The 21,873-nt window shown below is 40.5% G+C and overlaps 1 protein-coding gene across 3 annotated transcripts in view; it reads left to right on the forward strand.

Moving 5' to 3' along the window:
• Positions 1 to 21,496, forward strand: part of HAPLN1 (hyaluronan and proteoglycan link protein 1) — a 29,099-nt gene extending 7,603 nt beyond the window's left edge. For all 3 annotated transcript variants that reach the window (XM_040090447.1, XM_040090448.1, XM_040090449.1), the window contains 3 exons: positions 3,784 to 4,155; positions 13,410 to 13,712; positions 21,207 to 21,496. In XM_040090447.1, the coding sequence (XP_039946381.1) occupies positions 3,784 to 4,155; positions 13,410 to 13,712; positions 21,207 to 21,496 (965 nt within the window). The remainder of the gene's footprint in view (positions 1 to 3,783; positions 4,156 to 13,409; positions 13,713 to 21,206) is intronic.
• The last annotated feature ends 377 nt before the right edge of the window (positions 21,497 to 21,873 follow it).

The following is a 21,873-nucleotide window of genomic DNA, read 5'->3' on the forward strand; positions in this document are numbered from 1 at the left end:
TCAACCCAATTCTGCCTTTGGAGCTGATACCAGAGCCAGTCACCAGGGTGTTGCCACCTCTGTCCCCAATAGAAGGAGCAGCTGGAAGCTGCCCAGCACTGCTCACCCACTACCTGAGGATCAGGAGTGACACCTGTGACCTGCCTTGTCCCCAGAAAATATCCAAACTGTCCTGTTTGTAAGGACAACCCTTTAATGAGGATTGAACCCTCTTTAATCCAGGGGTTTCAGCATTTGCAGTTGTTTGGTTGTTCACCTCACAAATTCTCTGAAAATATTTCTGAAGGAAGCAGTTCCTGGGGAGAAGGGTTATCTTCCTCACATGACATGACCACTCTTGGATGTCCAGTCCTTTTCTTCTTGCAGTTAACTTTCAGATATTCCTGCTATTTAGAAACAAAAATAATTTTATTCAGAAGGATTAGCTTTGTAAGAATGCCCATGAGGGGAGCAGCCAGGGATCTACCATCCTTCAAATCAATGTTTCCTTCATCTCCCATCGCTGTTTCACAACAGATCAGTCCTTGTTTCACTAAGATAACCCAGGAAGCAGAATGCATTGCTCATTTGAGCTGAGTTTCGCAGCCGTAAAACCAGAGACAAGTACATATTTTACATGAAAAGATTCTGGTTTGCTCTGTGTTTGGTTTCTTGAGGGTTTTGGGGTTTTATTAATTGGTTACCTCCAGGAAGAGCAAGACCATTCCTTTTGCCACACTCCCAAAAATGTGCAGTTTTGGTAGATTTGGCCCTAGCTCTCACTGGCTACTCGATAATAAAAACCTCTAGGCCTCTTGCCAAACACTTGTCACCTCATTTTTAACCCTGACTCCATGCTGCCTTCATGTCTTTGAGTCCAAACTGTGCCTCATTCCCCAGTCTGACATCTGCTTTTCCTCGAAAGCCAGAGATGCCTCCTCCTCTCCCAGATCTGGGAGAAGCAGCAGCAGCAATGTAATTTTCTGCCTCACTGTCTTTCCAGTGGGAAGGGCACATCATGCCATTTTCTGTAAAGAACGAGCTGGCTTTTTACATAACTTGTGGGCAGAGGCACATTTCAAGTGTCACATCTCCCTTGGAACTTCCAGGAGCAAAGGAGATAATTCAGGATGAGAGAAGCTGTGTTTTCCTTCCCTTTCCCAGGTTACCATCCCCTCTGCTCTTTACAACTACTTAGACTCAGGTAATGGCTGCTGCAGAGGGCCAGAGGAGGTGAGAGGCAGCCAGCAATTTGGGGAGGAACATCCCCAAATTAGGATGCTGATGCTGGAGTCAGAGGTGACAGTGCTCTGGGCAAGCCTCCAGGCCTCTCTGGCACAGGCACAATTGTTAGAAAGAGTGAGCATTAACAGCCTGAGTCAGAGTCTCCCTCCTGCCCCAGTCCTTTCTGTTAATATTTACTAACTTGACTATTTCAGTATTAAAGACCCAACATAGCTGAGCTCTGAATCAGATTTCCTGGTAATAACCACCCCAAAGCATAACATTTCTCCTCCCAAGGTGGACAGAGGACTGTGGAACATCTTTGTCCCCGAAGGAAACAGGAAAATTTGCAGACAAGCTGTGTTGGCTGTCTTCACTTTCTTCCTTCTCCTCCTTCTACTCCTCCTCCTCCTGTGGAAACTGCTGGCAACGCTCTCCATGGTGCCTTGCCTCAGATCACCTCTCTCCTTGGATGCTCTCCTTGGAAAGGGGGAAGATGGATTATTGGAGCATCACTGAGCCTCTGGAAAAGAGGGCAGTGAAAAAGAACATAATTTAAAAGGGGTTGTAGGTGACCTGCTCTGCAGTTTTGGTTTTTCACCAGGCAGAAAGGTCTGTCAGCCCGGCAAAACACTTAGTAGCACTCAAATTTGCTCATTCTTGAGAAAGCTGGAGCCCTGGCCTGTGCAGAGAACAGCAATGCTCTGGACACAACACCTCCCAACAAAGAACTGTACCTTTGGGATACCTGTTTTCTCAAGCAGATGCTCATTTGCATTCAGCAAGGTTGTCTTTGCAATTACCACCCTCAGATGTGTTTGCATAAACACAAAATGCTGCATTCGCTGGGCTGCAGCTTAGTGCAGTAGTGGACAGAGAGGGAAATGCAGCTGAGGCTGCAGTTTAGGCAGACATTTCATTTAACCACAGACTGTCACCAGGACTCAGAAGCCTGAGATTGTCTGGAGAAATTTAAGATCCAAAAATCTCCCTGCATACCCCTCATGCTGTGGATACAACACAGATTGCTTCAGTGCTGTGGAGATGGCTGGAGGGGTGGGATAAACAACACTCCATGGAGAGCTCATCACCCAAACCCTGTCAGCCCGCATCCATCCTAGTCCTTCCCTCTTTCAGCCACCCACATCTCCCTGGCAGATGACATTTTTTCATGAGTTTGGCCTGAACCAATCCACATTCATCCCCAGCACAAAATTGCTGCTAGTCTTCACAGCCATCCTCTCTGTAGCCTCTTTTATGGGAGCTTACCCTCAGCTTTTGCTGGACTTAGAGAGCCAGGCTGAGCCTCAGAGTGGAGAACCACTTTTCTAGGCAGCTACAATCACTTGCTGAATATGCACAGGGGACTACACTGTCTTTCTTCACAGCCGATGAATGCAAAGTGAGGTTGGTGGTGCTTTCCCAGCGAGCTGGTGGTTTATTGGGGGTTTTGATCACAGTTCCATGGTCAAGGACAGCAAACCCAACAGGAGCGCTGAGCCTGCTCAATCTGTTTTGCAAACTTTGCATGAGGAGAGAGGAAAGAGATACTGAAAGCGGGGGAAATTCTCACTTTTGGATACATCTGCTGACTAGCACATGAAATCTGCATTTTCCAGGGTTTTCCCAAGGCAGCATAGCCTGTAAAAGCCCCAGAGACTCAGGACTGGAAGCAAGCACCTGCCCCAGCCAACTGTCCTAAGCAAAATTATTTCACAGGGCAACATCTGCTGTGGTGACCTACTAGAGGAAAGGAAAGCAGGAAACCTAGGGTGAGGAGGAGAGGATACAGACATTCACATACAGTTTGCATGAAAATTGAGGTCAAAATATAAAAGATAAAATGGTGATAAGTTTCAAAAGGACCAGAAAAAAAGATGAGGAAAAAACACATTGGGATGATGAAGAAAGTGGGTAGCAGAGGATCAGATTTTACATTTGAACATCAGCTAGACTTCCTTACTCTGGTCAGAAGAGGAACTTATACTCAAAAGTTAGAATAAAATACAAATACCAATACAAATACCTAAAATGTCTATTTTAGATTTTGTTGACACTTTTCATGTCAGTATAAATAATGCTGTTTGATGCATTAATGGTTTTTCTGCTTTGTGAGTGCTGTTCTCTGCAGCCCAGACTGTGAGGAGTTTTGTGTGCTGCTGCCTGAATAAGCCAAATCTCTCCAGAAAAATTGAATTATGAAAATAAAAAGTAAAGCATTGATAGACTACTCTTGAACAAGGAAAATATGGAATGTGCTTTGGAGCCTTTTATGGCTGATGGCATTCATTCATCAGCAATACAACTCCGTAAAACTATTTACACAACTACCTCTTCATGAAAATAGGATTGTCTCTGTCTGTGTGAAGGGCACTGAGATCTTTCAACTGAGCAAATAATTATTTGCAACTGGTTAATGAACCTCATTACTGCACAGGTCCAAAATGATTGCAGGGCGGTGATCCTGCAGATGTAGTTTGTTGTTGTGGCATTGACCACATCCATTTCACAAAATGAAGATTGCAAGCGAATTCTTGGGGGAGGGCTGGTTTTTTACATTTTTCTCCCTGAATCCTACAGAAAATGGGCCTCGCCTCCTCGTGGTAGCAGAGCAAGCCAAAATCTTCTCTCACCGCGGCGGCAACGTCACACTGCCATGCAAATTCTACCATGAGCACACGTCCACAGCCGGCTCAGGAACACACAAAATCCGTGTCAAGTGGACCAAACTCACCTACGATTACCTCAAGGAGGTGGATGTGTTCGTGGCCATGGGGCACCACAAGAAGAGCTACGGGAGCTACCAGGGCAGAGTGTCCCTGCGGGAGAGCAGCGAGAACGATGCCTCGCTTGTCATCACCAACATCAAGCTGGAGGACTACGGCAGGTACAAGTGTGAGGTGATCGAAGGGCTGGAGGATGACACGGCAGTGGTGACTCTCAATTTGGAAGGTAGGTGAAACCTGAGTCGCAGCCTGGATTGGATTGATATGGTGTTAAGGGATTCCTGCTTTTTTTTTTTTCCTCCCCGTGTTGCTAATATCGTGTTAACAGGTTTTTCATTATCACTGATTTTGTGTTATCAGTGATAACAGCAAGCTGAGGAAGCAGAATTCATTGTCCTCTAGGGAATCTTGGCCTGGTAGCCCATGACAACAATCATAAATTAGAAGAACATTAGGGCTACTACAATTTGTGCTAGCCTACAGCGTATCCAAATCCCAGCCTGGTGTGATAGAAGCCAAGAAATTATAAGCAAGCACAGTATCAAGAATTCTGTATGTTTTTAATTTGGTCCTGTCATTTCGCAGAAGCCTCTGCATCTTTTTACCTAGATGAAATTATATCAAATTCTCCCTCAATAGTAATTTTACAGAACTTCAGGATATTTTAGATTATCAAGCAAATGCAAATCTCCTTTTAAAGATGAAAAAGGTCACAGTAGTTATCCAGAGACAGTCAGATATACATTTTTTCCAGTCTTATAATTAGATAGATTAGATTGTTATATTGCCTACTAGGAAAACTCCAACATGTAGTATCTCATCATTTTCTTCAGCATTATTCCTGAAAACAGTAGAGTGAAAATGTAATGAAACAGGTTTAAAGAAGACAAAATTTCAACTTTCTTTACTTTTTATGCAATTCAGATACATTTTATGACTTTCAATGCACAAAGAGTGCACACAAAGAGTGTTTGGCCCGTTTGTTTGTTTGTTTGTTTGTTTGTTTGTTTTTCCCAAAGCACTGCACTGAACACAGAAGTAAACGAAAAGTTTCATGGAGACATATCACATACTCTTACACTTACCAGCAGTGTATGTCAGAGGGATACTGAGAGAGGAAGAGGGAAAAGGAAAAGTAAAAAGAAAAAAGAGAAGTGGAAAGGAAAACAGGAAAAGGGGAAAGTGGGGAAAGAAGGAAAAGAAGAAAGGGGGAAAAAGAGAAAGGAGGAAAGGAGGAAAGAAAAAGAGGAAAGGAAGAAAGGATACAGTCACCCTGTACAGTTACTGCACAATAAGAATGTCTGAGTGGTTCTTGGAACCAAATAGACATAATGGGCTTCATTTACTTCTTCGCCTCTATTTTTCCATTCCTGGCTGGACTCCACAGAAACTTCCCATTTTGGATTGCAGAAAAACCCTGCGCAGTTTCCATGCCAGCGGTGCAGTCCATCTAGGTTGTTCCACTCGACATAATTCATCTTTAACAAGGATGTACCCTGTTCGTTTCAAACTTACAAGATAAAGAAAACTGGACATTTGCATGTTTAGCTTAAGTTCTCTAAAGCAGTTATGAGTGAAGACAGAAATTATATGGAGGAGAAAACTCCTTATTCTTCTCTGCTGGCCAAAAGCTCTCATGTGTTCAGCCTCCCCTCCGCTGGGACAGGCTCTGCAGGGCGTGCTCAGCCACTGAAGGGAGAAGAATTCCTCTTGGCAGGCTCAGAACTCTTGTTCAAGGCTCTCCTCACCTGTCTAGTCTCTTGCTTCCTCTGCAGCAAAAGTTAATTATTTTTATGCTGGTAAAAGCAAGGGAATTGTGCTGTGAATGCTTCCTGCTATGCCTGGGAAGGGGAGACTCTGGAAGCAGAGCAAGTTTGCTTGAAGCTTGGTACAAATGCTTGTGCACATGCAGAGATCCATACCTGAAATGCATTACTGGGTTGAAACTTCAGTTTCAAACTGCTTTCAGAGAAAGCAAAGAGAAGCCATTTCTTTACTGCATACAATTACACTAGGGAGATTTGTTTTAAAAAAGGGAGATTTTTGTACTTTTTTTACTGTTACTGTTTTGTAATATAGCGCCAGCCTTGGGTACAAGGTCAGGGTCCCTCCTCCAAAACAAGGAAATTCGTAAGTAGAGGAGGAGTCATATTTCTTCAGCCAAGTATATTCCAATCTGTGCTCAAAGAAAAGTTTATGTATTTTAACCAGTGTCTGGCTAACATAAGGAATAATATTTTTTCAGTGATTTTTTCACACACGGGACAGGTGTAAGGCTGTTCATTTCTGACATTGTGGAATGGTGCTTCTTAAACTGGCAGGAGCATTTTCTTTGCAAAACTTCATGGTAAAATGTAATCTCTCAAGTAAGACAAGAGTCGTGAGAGTGTCACTGTCAGCCCTGCTTATGTTGACTAAATCCAGTAATTCTGGGTCTATGGTACACTGAAGTTTCCTAATAAAAAGGTAAGTATTAAGATACAGTAAAATTAAAGTGGAGATACATACCTGATAGAATATATTGCTCTACTTCCATAGCCCTGTGCTTATTTTTTTAACACCCCTGCAACTTTAGGTAGTTCTGGCATCAATTGCTATTTCGTGTATTTGAGCAAAGCAGAACAGATCAGGGTAAAAAAACCAAGCATAATATTTGAAGCATAATATTTGAATAAAAATTAAAATATATCTGCCCATTCTAACATTCTGCAGTCTGGTATAAATAATCAGGTTAATCTCACAGTGGGAATGATTTGGAACAGTAGCCTGCTGTCCTGAGGTGGTGGCCTCAAGGATGTTAATTGGCAGGACAAATCCATTTACACCCGGGAATGCCCAAGAGCAGTGCAAAGCACTTGATGACTCCTGTGTGAGCTCCCTGTACAAAACCCATGGTCGTGTATCAATATCAAACTTGTTGACCTCCACCTCAATGAACCTTTTTTCTTCTCCCACTGTGATAGCATTTAAGGAGGCCTTAAAGGCCTCCTGGGATTGTCATTAAATAAACCATTCTTAACAACCGGGCACTTTTAATTTTGAAAAAGACACTGAGGTTAGATTTAGCCTGAACTTGTTACATACCTTATATTTTTGTGATATGTTTTCCTCATTTTATTTAATTTGGAACAACAGCATTTTTTTTCCTAGAGCAGAGAGATTGTAACAAGTGGCAGCTAAAGCTCAGAACTGAAACTCACTGCAGTTTTCCACAACAACCAGCTTTAGGATGTGTTCAGTCATGTCATCATTTTCATCCTGTTTGTAGCCTGAAGTACCGGAACTGGTCTAAGGGCTCCTGGGGGCTGGTCTGAGTACCACAGCTGCAGGTGTAAAGTACTGAGGAAAGCGAGATATTCATTATGGAGAATCAACCTCATCACCAAAGCCATTTGCTCTCTGAATTTGCTTTACTCTCCTCTTGCACATAAAATATGGATCATGAGTTTTACACTCCTTTGTTCAGGGTCCTGAAAGTCAAAATCCTGACACATTAAAAGGTCTCCGATAACAGGCAGATACTGTTGTCCGAGTTGTAAGCAAAAGAATAGTTCTCAGCTTACATTAGATTGTATTTATGGCAGCTTTTTACTGTCCTACACTATTTTTTTTTTTAATGTGTGTGCTTTACTAGTCCATTTCCTCATGAATACCTGGTGCTGTAATGAATCTCACTGTGCCAGGTTTGTGAGTTTGTCCTCCCAGGCATGTGAAATCTCCAGCCCCCAGGTGCCGCTCAGGCACAGATTTTGTGTGCCCCTGCTTCAGTAGAACCACGGCGGAGGGACAATGCTAAACAGCCAAAGGCAAGTTTTCACTCTATTAGAATTATTTTTTAATAATTTCTCTCTTCAAAGGGAGGTGAGAGTGGAACACAATAAGTTTGCAATACAGGCTATAAAATAATCATCTTTTACATCCAATACTACTGGGAAGTTGAAGATCTGGGTAAAATCATTAAAAGCCTCTCTAGAAAGCAGCATCTAGATAGAAGCTTTGTGTAGCTCCCCAAGAACCAAAAACCACCAGAAACTGTGTTCTTGCTTTAAGGTATATTGGCCTTCAGGTCCATGAAAAGAAAACAAAAAAACAAAAAAACAAAGAGGCATCCCTTACAAAACCAGATTCTTTAGTTCAAAATAGCTCAAACAGATCCATAAGATTAAAGTAAACAATTTTTTCCAAATTGTCAAAAAAATCATTTTTTAATCTCTTCATTTGGTCTTCAGCTGGTAAGCAATGGGAAATTCAGAGCTGAAAACAACAGGAAATCAACTCCATGCTCTCAAGAGCAGGAGAAATCAGATTTAACCTAATAATGTCATATTTGTTTCCTCTGTGTGTTGCTGTTACATCTATATACACACCCAAAAAAACCCTATTTCTGATATCCTCTGCATGACAATCTGCTCTACTCTCTGTGAAAACCTGGTTTTATTGGACATGGTTTTTGTGGGTCCCTAAAACAAAAACCAAAGAGAGGTTGTCAAGAGTAAGTCATGGACCCAATGTAATTCCTTCTGTGACAGGGCTTTTTAGACAGAGCTCTGTTTGCACATGGTCTGAGAAATGGTCCTTGAAAGATGCAGGTGAAACAAAAACAAAAACAAACAAAAGAAAACAAAACAAACAAAAGGTCTGAAATTGATGACCCAAAAGGAAAGTTTTAAATTTTAGGAGTAATTAGGCTGAGAAGAGCAGAAAAAGGTAACTTCCCCAAGTTTTTCATAAAGGCTGTAGAAGTACAAGGAAATAATCTGCCCTGGGCCAGATCAGCGCAGTTTGTATGTTTTTATTGGTTAGAAGTAAGGAACTCTACTGACAGTTATAGGATGATGGAGGGACAATATTCCAAGGTTCAGTTTCATTTTTAGGGAGATTGATACCTGCTCACAGCCAGCAGTTGGATGATCAGACCCCTGACAGTTCTGACAGGCAGGAAAATGGAGATGGACACTCTGTGAAAATGAGGAGATCAGAAGTTTTTGTGGAATTTTAAGAATCCAGCATGGAAAATTTTGCTATTGAGTGTATGAACCTGCCAGCATAAAACTGTACCCTACAATACAGTAAATAGCAAACCCTGCTGTTGCCCCGTGTTTGCACTGGCTGCAATAAAGCTTATTTTTCAGTTTTAGCTAAAACTCAAGACAGCCTATTTCTTTACTCTGGCTGTGAAAAGACTTTTTTTCTTTCTTTTCTTTTTTTTTCTTTTTTCTTTTCTTTCTTTCTTTTTTTTTTTTTTTCCTTTTTCTTTTTTCCTTTTTCCCTTTTTTTCCCCACATGGTTCAGCAGAAATCTCTGTTAATCTGTTTCCACACATCGATGCTCTTGAAACTGCTAATAGTGTGTGGTGCTGGCTTAGTTAACACTCATAAAAATCATTACAGGAGTTGAGCTTTCTGAGGTTATCTCCTCATCTTGTTGCCTTGGGTAAATGCTACAGCTCCTTGCACTGACAGTGTGCGTGAAGTGACTACGTATACTGAATTTTAGGGGTTATCTACATATAAGCATCTGAACTACAAATAAGAAAAATACATTCCCAAGAAAACCCAGCAAGTGGAGAAGAGTTGTACATTTGCACATTTGAACGAGAAATCCATAGAAATACTGGTGTTCCTGAGGGTGGGATATATAATACATCCAGTTGTCATGTTCTGATTTGGTAGAAATCCCAATTTCCATTACAGGATTTGTTTTCTAAACTGCTTGGTCACAGGCATACATCCTCTTGTCTCTCACTAAAAGATTCATTCTCTGCTGAGCTCATGTATCTCAGGTTTTCCTGTCTCTTTTGGGGGCAAGGAGATCCTTCCCTGGGGGCAGAACGTATTCCAGCGGACCGTGGGTTTGGGAGAGCAGCCACACCGTGATTCCCTATAATGGAAAATAATATCCCCACACAGGCTCCATGCGGGGCTTCCTAAGGGTAGGGAATGGAATCGCCAAGGTCAGGCTAAGGCTCCTCAGCTCTGCCTTCCCACAAAGTAACCAGATTTTACCTTTCTGAGCCTGGAAGTTTTTGTGCCCCTGTGTTTTTTAAGCTGAATTTGTTAACGTCTGGAGCGTGTGTTTTGTCTAGTGGCAGAGCACAGGGCTGGAGTCAGAAATTGAGTCTCAGTCTGTGCTTTGGGAACAGCAAGGAGCCTCAGGACAGCTTTTGTCCATTCAGGAACAGATGGGATGGATTATACTTTGACGGGTTTGTAAGGTCCAGGACTGAGGAAGACGCCCTGTGATTAACTAAAGCTCAGCGCTGTTAAAGTGTAAAAGAAAAGGGAGATAAATATTGAGCTCTCACTATTAATTTCAATGAGGTTTGATGGGGAAATGAAGAAAAAAAAAAAAAATGACATTTCTAGGTAATGCAAACCTGCCCAAAGCACATACCCAGGCCATTTTCCTCAGCAAAATCACCCCCAGCCACCCCCAGATGCAGGGTGAAATTAATGCTAATTAGTTGCAGGCTTGTACTGCAGATGAACTCCAACAAAAAATCAGCTTCTATGGAGCCTGCTCGAATATAGCCCAAAGCTAATATTACAGTTTAGTGCATATTTATGTTATAAAAACCTTATGTCCCAAACCGTTAAACTCAGATTTGTAACACATTTACATACAAGGTTAGCTCCTTTTGTAAAGTGATTTTGTAAACCTTAAAGAATCAAATCTGTTTAAATAGTTATCAATTACTTGTTGCTCAGTTTTTAAAAGCATGTAAGTTTATGTCTTGATCTTTCCTAATTGTAGGATTTTTTTTAATGTATATGCAAATCAAACACATGTACTGGAAAAGGAGTCTGTTGTCTGGGGAAATGTAGTTCTGAAAAATAATAAGCATTAGATTTCTAATAAAGTAAAAAGGCTTGGATTCTGTTACATTTGCTAAATTTTTATTATACCCAGTGATACTTCTATCCGTTAGCACTGATGAAAAATGAATATTCTTCTAACAAAGATATAATGAAAGAAAAAATGGAGATCCAGAAAAATAGGAAACATCTTCAGTGTAGTGTTTATGGAGTTAAATTTAACACACGTTGTGTTACATTACATTCATATGCCGCAATTCATAACATCACATAACAGAAAAGCCCTTTAACAAGGGATTTACAAAAGGAAAGAACTGAAGCAGACTCTCTAGCTAATTGGTGAAAGAGAGCAAAATATTGTTTATTATTACCCTGCCAAGTTTACATTTCCATGCTTTATTTTCTTGGACCAAGTCACTGAGATTAGCAATAGCAAAGATTTTGTTTAACAAAAATAACACTTGGATGACTGAAGGGTGAGGGAGAGAAGAGGACGCAAAGCAACTTTAGGAAACTGGTGGAATAGATACAGAAATGGGTTAGAATGTTCTGAAAGAAGAGTGGTTTCATCACGTGGCAACTGTCTTGCTTGACCACTGGGCAATTTCTCTATCCTGTGCAGGCACTGCCCCGAGGACAATGAAATTGTTATAGGCAAGAGGATACAACAGTAAGGAAAAATGTTTAAAAAAGGCGGATATTTATACCAGTGCAAAGTTTTTGGCTCATGAGTTATCTTGTCTTCAGTCCCCCTGAGTCCTACAGCACTTAGTTCTACAGAGATGTCTGAGGATAATCATTCTGATCTTCTTTAATACCATTTTATTTTAGCTTATTATGAGGCTGGGCTAAAGCCAAATGTAAAATTTAGGTCTGGGTTAAGTTTCTAAACCCTGCCAAAGATTAGGGTGGTCTGATCCAAACTTTTGTTTCAAGTCTCTTTTCTCTTTTATCAAACCCACATGGGATGGGGATTCTTCAGTGCTTTCTGAAATGTCTTTCATGTTCCAAGGAACAATGTTTAACTTCTGATTTTTTTTATAAAACAAGCAGAAGAAAAAAAAAAAAAAAAATATCTGTCGGGTAAGGGCAGTGACTGTGATTAGATGCTGCTTTTGACGCCATTCTGGAGGTGTGCCCACATTTCCCAGCCCCTCCTGGATGTCCTCTGCTGTGTGGTCTCTCTGCTGTACCTGTCTGCGACGGCTGGGCAGTGATGAGCACCAGACAGGGCTTGGGGACAGGTTGTGTCCTTGTCCCCTGGGGGAAAAGGGAGCATTTGGCAGGATCACGCTCCTTGCACAGCGACTCCCCCTCAGGGTGAGCCATCAGTGCTGTAGGGACAGAGAGGGAAGGTGGTGTCACACACGGTTTCCTACCAGGGCTGTGCCATCTGCGCTGGGGGAAACCTGTCTTCTCTGAGGAGCTCTCTCTCCCTGAGTGGTGGCAAACAGCCCAAAAACAGGTAGAAAGCAGCAGAAAAGTCTCCCACACAACTCCGCTGATTTAATTTCCCCATAGTTGTTCCTGCTTTAAAACCTCGGGATGATAAAATTTGGCCTCCTACCAGATTAGCCTTGAAACGCTGCTGTTAAGGCAGACATTCCTCTTCCTGGAATAATGTGAATTTATTAAAAAAAAAAAAGTAACTGTCTTGAACCTCTCAGGAAATCTTGGCAACGGCTCAAGCAAAGAACACAATGCTCTTTTATGTTGATCAAAACATTTCATCTTAATGTCTATGAGTAAAAAGAAATAATTTATAGAAATTCAATGATTTGTACAACAATTTCTTCCTTCTAAACAAGGGCCAGGAGCTCTCCTACTCCCATTCCACACAAAAAACCCACCAAACCAACGAACCAACACAAAAACACACTAAAAAAATCATCCAAATAAACAAAATTTAAATAATCAAACAAAAATAACCATAAACAAAGAAATTCAAAAAGTAGTGCTATGCCAAGGTTTAATTGACTCTTTTTTAAAGTGAGAAATTGACTTTACAATGGATAAATGGAAAATTTGTATGAAAAATGTGTAGTTGCAAAATTCCAGCTAGCTCTGTTCCTCTTTAAGCACTGTGAGAGCAGAGGAGGAGTGAGAGTGCTATGGTGACAGCAAGGTTAAGCTGTGAGCAACGTGCAGACCTGGCAGGATTCCCATTGGGAAGGGGATGAGGCCATGGGGAGATGAGCCAGCTAGGTAAGGCAACACAGAATCACAGAATTAACTAGGTTGGAAAATACCTTTGAGACCATCAAGGTAAAGCTATGACCCAACACCTCCTCATCGACCAGACCATAGCACTGTGTGCCACGTCCAGTCTTTTTTTAAACCCCTCCAGGGATGGTGACTACACAACCTCCTTGGGCAGATGATTCCCGTGAGCAAACATGCTTTCAGTGAACAACTTTCAAATATGTAACCCAAACTTTCCTTGGTGCAGCTGAAGAAATAAGGCAGCAGCCCTAATCCCTTCCCAAAACCAGTGCTGCTGTGCTGCTGACAGCGTGTTTTTCTCCAGAAGTAAGCCAACAGTCTGCCACATGTCAGGGAGCCAACCTCTACTAACCCTTTATTCCTCCTCCTAGTGGCTCTCAAAGCTGTTTCCCTTCTCTCTGCCCTTTCAGCGCCTGATAACTCTCCTCTTTCCCTGCTCCAGGTGTGGTGTTCCCCTACTCCCCACGGCTGGGGCGGTACAACCTGAATTTCCACGAGGCACAGCGGGCATGTGCGGAGCAGGACTCGGTGATGGCCTCCTTTGACCAGCTCTATGACGCCTGGAGGTCGGGGCTGGACTGGTGCAATGCCGGCTGGCTCAGCGACGGCTCTGTGCAGTACCCCATCACCAAGCCCAGGGAGCCCTGCGGGGGCAGGAACACCGTGCCCGGTGTCAGGAATTACGGGTTCTGGGACAAAGACAAGAGCCGCTATGACGTCTTCTGCTTCACGTCTACCTTCAATGGTGAGAGTGTTTTCTTCACCCTTCCCTCGTAGATGGCTGCGCTTAGGCAAGGAAATCCAAGGGCAGAAAGGGGTGTTTGGTTTGTCAAAGCTCATGTTAAACCTGGAAAATGCTAGGAATTAAATAATCAAAATTAAAATCATTGTGGAATTTGCAAGAGTACATGTGCAGAGTGAAGTTGTCTTTGCCACGTGGTCATGTAGGTAGTTTTTACAGCTCAAGACTTGTACTGGAAGATTTTCTAATATCTCCCCTTTCACCCTAGTAAAATTTATACATACCCTTTTAGTGCTGGTGTGTAACCAGTTTAATTTGGTTAAAGCGATGAAGGAACTTGCAGTTCATTAATTGATGTTTCCTGTTTAAGTCAATAATAATTCTGTTCATGTTGTTTACATATATCACCAAAACAAAATTCTGATCATCACTTCACCTATTCTGCAGTGTCAAGCAGCTCCTGGTCATGTACCAGGTCTAATATGAATAATAGTTCCTTATGAGCAGACCTATTTCTAACTTTATTTCTTAATAACTTAGATTTCTAATCTTAGTACACTGCCAAGCCTCTGATCACTTTTGTTCTGAGGTTGGACTGCTGTAAACTTTACTTTAGTGACTTCAATCTTTTTTTTGCTATTAGTTGATTTTTTTAGGTATGAAATGAAAGTAAATAACTCAATCTCAGCTTGCTATCACTTCAGGGTTTACCTAGTGTCAGGAAAAGATTCAGAGAAAAAGATTCAGAAAGCATTGTTGTGAATATCCAATCCTCTACAGCATCCTACTTGTGGATAATTCCTACACAACTTTACACATGCTTGGCTTGCAGCCCACTCAGACCATGAACCATGGTCTTTTCATATTTATGCACAGATTGCTTATCCACAGTGAAGCACTTTTGTCCTACAGCACAGCAAAAAATAAACATAAGCCTTGGTTTCAGAAGATGTACTCCAGTGCTAAGTTTACACCACCTCCACAGAAAAAGACCCCTTCAAACAAACAAACAAACAAACAAACAAACAAAACCAAACACCCAAAAACCCAACCAACCACCACCCCCAAAAACCCCAACCCTGTCACAAAACAAACAAACAAAAAGAATAAAAATCCCACCAATAAACACAAACAAACAAAAAAACCCCCACAAAACAAAACAAAAACCAACTCAACAGAAAACTCAAACAGATCTTCAAGCCAACAGTATTACATTAGGTTCGTTAGGATCTGGAACAAAAGTTTGGCTGATTTTTTATCATCCCATTAATTGCTGACTCAATTTTTTGCTTCATTTATCCAAGGTGGAATCCTCTTCTATACAGATTTAACCCTGTATTATAGAAATATCACCAAGGTATTAAATAATCAAACAAAAATAATTAAAATATGATAGCTTCACTTTTTCTAATGCTGGCAGAGTAAAACCTTGTGATTACTGCTCACTGGTCACCACCTTTTTACACACCAGAAGCTGAACAGCACCTCTTAAGGAACAAGAAACAAAATTTCTGGGAAAAAGAAAGAGTAATAAGTACTGACTAAGGTATTTTCTGTGCACTGATACATAGAGAAAGAAAGAGGGAGAAAGAGAAAGGTTAGGTGAGGATAAGGGAGAGCAATCAAAGACAAGCCAGTGACATGAATCTCAGCCTTGAGGAGTCTTGAAACTGATCTGGAGACAGAACATTACACAGCAATGGGTGGGGGGGGGGGAGAGAGAGAGAGAGAGAAAGAGAGAGAGGAAGTATAGATACAGATAGATAGGTTAGATATAGATAGATATAGATATAGATAGATATAGATGATAGAGATAGAGATATAAATATTGATATAGATGATAGAGATAGAGATAGAGATAGAGATAGAGATAGAGATAGAGATAGAGAGAGAGAGAGAGAGAGAGAGAGAGAGAGAGAGAGAGATACAGATAGATATATAGATATAGATAGATATTCCCCATGACAGTGTCAAATGTCTCTCATAACATCAGCTAAAACCCCAGATTTCTGCTTCTCTCAGCTTCCATTCCCTTAATTCACTAGATCACCTTTTCCTCACATGTCCCTGCTGTGCTTCCCACTATTTCTTGTCCCAAGCTCACCTTAATATCCACAATTAAGCCAGCCACTCTGCCAGCTCCCTGTTTTCAGCACAGTGTTTTGGATAAGGGTGTTCAATGGCATATGTTAGCTCACTCACTGCAGAGGGAAGAAGTCATAATGACCTGTTTTGCCACCGGGCTGGGATTGCCAGTTGCCAAAGATAGTGGCTGCAGGCAAAAAAAAAAAAAAAAAAAAGAAGCTATTTAAAGCTATTTCTGCAAGACCCAATATTGAATCTCTCAGCTCAGGAGCAGCCAAGGAAAATGGGAGGTGGTTAAGACACAGTGCATTCCCAGTGGCTGCTGCAGTCTCCTGATAGTAAGAAACAGAGGAGCCTTCAAATTTATGTAATGGAGATGGGAAAATGCCAAAGGCCACAAGAGCAGGGAAGGATAAGGAGAGTTTTAAAAAAAAGTCATTTGTGGGAGCTTCTATTAAAAAAGAGGTTGAGTGAGGTTTAAATACCTTCTAAATGGTTTCTCTATAAGAAAAAAATAAAAATCCCCAAATATATCATGATCTCAGACATCATTAAAAAAAGGTTCAACTTCAAACAATTCAGCTGTAAAAGCAAAAAATCTTGGTCTGAAATACATGCAAAGCTTGTTTTTCACCTGAAGAAGAAAGGTAAAAGATATAGTATTTAGCCAACAGGGTAAAAAAATGAAACTATAATCATCGATGCAGTGAATTCAAACCCAGGTTCAGTGTTTTCCCTGTGGAATTATTGGATACCAACTATGATGACCTGGATACACAAAAAATTATGGTTAAAAATGAATGGATTATACCATTAATAAAAGTTTTACATGCTTTTCTGTCACCTGCACAGGAAAATAGTTTGAGCAAAACTGCAATATCAAATAAACTTGTTACTTTATGAAATTACCCTCTATGATGCCTTTTCATAGACTAAGGCAAATACAATACTTACACATTTTGTTCTGCCTCTTTTATACATAAATCTTTATACTCAAAATTACTTATACTCAAATCTTTCTGTTGGTTCATATAAGATTTGTTTGTGTTTTATATCCAAGAACATGAAATCATTTCATAACCTTCATATCTAATAGTATCAGCAAGCTACCAGTTTATCAGAGCATATATTGATGTGTTTCATAAAACAAAGCAAAGAGTAACACTAGCCTGATTCTATCTGTGAAATCCATCACAATATTGTGAAAATAACAAAATATTTTCTGCCAGCACTGGGTGGCAATATGTTTCTCAATCTGTTTTTACATTCCTTGTGCTGATAAAGTCTATTGAAAATGAAATGGGAAGTGTCTAACTTAAACTGGGAAATTCCAGGTTGGAATTTCCTGGTGTCAGTGGGCTCAGCTTTGCTCTCTCACAGCCAGTTTCTCCTTCACTTGTCCTGCCCAGAGGAAGTCATCTTTAGTCCATGTCATCTTTAGAAAAGCTGAGGGTTCCTGCCCTGTGTGGTGGCACAACCTGACATAATCCAAAGCTTTTCCAGGGTTGCAGATCACCCCAATTTCTCACCTTGTCTTGTCCCAAGGAAGGGGGATGCTCCTCTCTCATGCAGTCTCTCCATATGATCAATTAGAGGAAATAAATGCAGATGAATTGTTTTATAACAACCTCCCCACTGAGCCTAATAGCCATAAACCAAGGAATGTATAATGGAGGACCTGTATGGTTATCCTTTATTTATTTTCAAAGGTCTTCTGAAAGACAACAGTGCTCTTTTTTGTACTCTTTTTTTTTTTTTTTTTTTTTTTAAGGAAAGCCCATGAGAATCTTTCCCACTGAAAAATGCTAAAAGAGTTAATGTTAATAAATTTATCAGGTCCTCTATAATTAAGTATTTTCAAAGAAAATAAAACAAGGTACAAGTACAGCTTGCATCTCACTATCATACTTTCTCCTCATTAACATGCATTTTTAAATATATTCTGTCTACAGAACTATAGTGCATAACTGATCTTTCATCAGCTCAAGGAGAATCAAGTAAAAATCTTGTTTTAACAAAGTAAAAACACAAAGAATAAATTCTAGAGAGCATGTTAACCACATGCCCCAGCTGTGAGCCACCTTTTTAGTACAGCAGTGTAAGACAACCACCTCTGCCATTTAAAGGGAGAAAGCTGTGGAAAGTCCTGTCTGAATAATGCTGACTGTTCATATGACCATTTCAGAGTATTTTATCACAAGGAACATGTAGAACTGTTCCAAAACGAGAAATTAAACCCAAAATAAAATGATGTATGCTTTATTAGGAGTGGTTGCTTCTGAGTCACTAGAGTAATTACTGGTATTAGTGTGTTTAAAAAAATATTTTTCTCATATATTTAATTCAAAATCCGCAACTTGAGAGGATCACTGTATGTCAAAAATTTTACCAAAACTTTTAATTTTTTTTTTTTTTTTTTTAATATGTAAGATAAACTTACTAATAGACCTCTCAATTTAGCACTGAGCTTTCAGAAATCTCCAAGTGTGATTCATTCCTCAAAATTCCACAGTCACAAGGGTGTGGGGTATTTAGGTCAGTGGATGAAGTTTTCCTCTTTAAGCTGTTCTGTTACACACAAAATCTTAAAATAACTATTGTAGATGGGGTTTGAGCAGGTTTGCACAAACCCTCTGCCCCATGGTTTGGATGTGAGGAGTCAAATCAGGCAGGATCCTCTGTAGAAGTAACCCAACTGCCAGATATTAAAGAGAGAGAGACAGTAAAATTCTCCCACCCCTTCCACATCAATTAATAAATTCTGAGATTGAACAGTTAGGAACCTTTACCAGCTATTATTGGGGGAAAAAATGCAAATCAGTATGGAGTTTATTAATGGAATTTTATGTAATCAGACATTCTGGATACACATTACACCCCTGTGGGGTTTTACTATTAGATTTATCTTGTTTGAGGAAGGAGCCGGGTATAGGAGGTCTTTTATGGATATCATGTGTCAAAAGCTTGACCTTACCGCAAATCCCTTGGAAATTACATTTCATTGACATAAGGTTTGAAGAGGAGCTCATAAACCAGGTGAAGTTTACATACTCTCCGTCCAAACCCCTCTTCCCCTAAATCAGAAATCCTGTTTGCTTTGGGGAAACCCACTTAATAGTGCATCAGCAACAGGATTCCATTTAGTAAACATTCTCTTTAGCAGCACATTGTAAATGCTCTTGACTTGCTGAAATGTAGTTAAAAAAAGTTTTAAAAAGAGATGATTACCTGTTCTCAATAGTCTTCAGTGGAAATTCTGTAGACACTGTATCTGACACTAGTGAAATTTTTGAAAAGTTTCTTCTCCACTATAGCTGCAATGTAAATGCCTTTTTTTAAACTGTTCTTGTCTTGATATACAATTTCCAACCTTTAGACAGGGTTAACTCAATTACCTTTATATTGTCATCTGACCTTCAATTACCTTTATAATGTCATCTGACCTGACTTTCCTTCACTTAGGAAAAAAATACTGCTTGATTTTTGCAGGAATCTGAAGCTGACATAACTCTTAATTTGCTCACCACTTCCTCACCAGGAAAGTAATCTCATACTAAGCAGAGTTCTGTGTATCTACCTAACTTATGTGAGAAAGAAAATGGATATTGTCCTGGAGTACACCCTTAATTAAACAGTAAAGAGTGCGCTCTGGAATAAGGAGGGCCCCACAAGAATAAAGTCCTTGCTTTTTTCAGCTACCTCTCTTCTCCCGGAACAGACAGATTGAAAAGTTGTGAGCTTATTTGGAAATTATTGAATGCCTCCAAAGAAACACGATTCTTCTGCAGTCCACTCAGCTGTCAAATCAGTGATGATAAATAACCCCAATAGAATGAATGAAATGCTCACAATGAATGTTTATTGCCTTGATAAATGGAATCAATAGTAATATTATTGCTGTGTATGGATTAGTAGAGGGGACTTTGCTTTTTGGGCTTTATTTTCTGGCATATATTTTCATTACTTTGAGACAGTGAACATTTTTCTTAGCAGCTCTGTCAGTTCAGTCTCATGTTGTGATGAGGATATATCCTTTGATGCCTAAAGAGAAACAGAGCTGCAGAACTGCTGCTGAAGACTTACAACAGACATAATTTTGCTCTACCACAGGCTCAAACTCTCCTCCTATTTCCTATTTTGGCTTTCCCACCAAAAAAAAAGGGGAAAATAATTGCTTGTACTTAATCAGAACTGAGATCACCATCTTGACAGACAGCAAAAGAACCTGGAGCTGCCCTCCCCTACATACTATCACTGAGTATAAATTCAGGCAGAGATAACATACTTTGATATTAGCTGAAATAAATATAACATTGCATTTGTTTTTGTTTGTTTGGGGGTTTTTTGGGTTTGTTTTTTTTCTTGTTTGGGTGTTGTGGGATTTTTTTTTTGTTCTTGTTTGTTTGTTTGGGGGTTTTGTTTGGTTTTTTTTGTGGTTGGTTTTGTGCGTGTGTGTGTGTGTGTGTGTGTTGTTTGTTTGTTTGTTTCAAACAGCTGGTTTTCTGTCCCTGGATTGTTTTTTGGGTGAGTTCTTTTTTCCTCCTGATACCTATCAGCTCACCATATTAAAAAAAAAAAAAAAAAAAAAACCACGACCCTTGCCACAGCATTAAAAATGGTAACATAAAAAAACAGTTCCTTATTGGAAGCTTCCAGGAGTATCCATAATCATGGACTATGGACACACTGGTATCAAATTTTCACAGTTTTTATAATTAATTAGGATATCTAAGACACAGATCCAATAGAAGATTCAGTTTCCTCTAGGGTTGGTTCAAGGGCTTCTATGCCCCAGTTCCTGTTATGTCTTCTTACACGTCCTCTACTTGAACATAACACCAAACAGCACTTCAGGAATGTGTTAGAAGATCATCTTATTATTCTAAAATCTAAGAGAAAGGGTAGGAAAAATACCAGGAGCTATATAACTGGTATACAGAGTTGTGGATGTATGGAAAGTACATAAAAAGTAAAAATCTTTCGGCAACACCTTTGAAGTCATACAATCATCTGAAACGTGGTCGTAGTCAGGTGGGGGTTGGTCTCTTTCCAGATAGCAACTGACAGAACAAGAGCAAACAGTCTTAAGCTGCACCTAGGGAAACATAGGTTGGATATTGGGAAAATTTTTTTACTGAAAGCATGAAAAAGTACTGGAATCATTTGCCCAGTGAGGTGCTGGAGTCACCATCTCTAGATGTGCTTAAGAAAAGATGTAGCACTCAGTAGTACCATGGTTTAGTTGAGAGGGTGTTAGGGCTGGGTTGGACTCAATGATCTTAAAAGTCTCCTCCAACCCAGTGATTCTGTGATTCTGTAATCACAGAATTTAAGGCTGAAAAAGAACCTCCAGGATAGGTGACGTCCAGCCTTCATGCAGCTAACGACTCCACCTTCCTCCTGTCTTTCCAGGTCGCTTCTACTACCTGATCCACCCCACCAAGCTGACCTACGACGAGGCCGTGCAGGCGTGCCTGAAGGATGGGTCCCAGATCGCAAAGGTGGGGCAGATCTTCGCGGCCTGGAAGCTGCTGGGCTACGACCGCTGCGACGCGGGCTGGCTGGCGGACGGCAGCGTGCGCTACCCCATCTCCCGGCCACGGAAGCGCTGCAGCCCCAGCGAGGCCGCCGTGCGCTTCGTCGGCTTCCCCGACAAGAAACACAAGCTGTACGGTGTCTACTGCTTCAGGGCCTACAACTGAGAGAGTACACCTAGAGCGTGACAGTTGTTTGGGGGGTTTCTTTAAAATGTGTGTTTTTTGGGGTTTTTTTCAGTATGAACTCATGAAAATTACCAAAACTGTGATAAACTTATTTTACTTACTGTAAAGAGTCATTTTCATAGGCACTCCCTTCCCCAAACCCATTGGTTTGGGTTTAGTTTTGTTTTGTTTTAGTGTTTTGGGGGTTTTTTTTTGTGAAAATATCATTCCATAGATATTTTAAATTAATATAATTTAATGGGAGCTCTAGGTAAGAAACTTTTAGATTCAAATTCTTTAAGCTATGTCATCCCCCCAAAAATTATAATTTTCATGAATGGGGCATGCAATAGAGCTTGACAATTGCTAGGGCACAT

The sequence above is a fragment of the Hirundo rustica genome, chromosome Z (assembly GCF_015227805.2).
Source record: "Hirundo rustica isolate bHirRus1 chromosome Z, bHirRus1.pri.v3, whole genome shotgun sequence".
Classification (NCBI taxonomy): domain Eukaryota; kingdom Metazoa; phylum Chordata; class Aves; order Passeriformes; family Hirundinidae; genus Hirundo; species Hirundo rustica.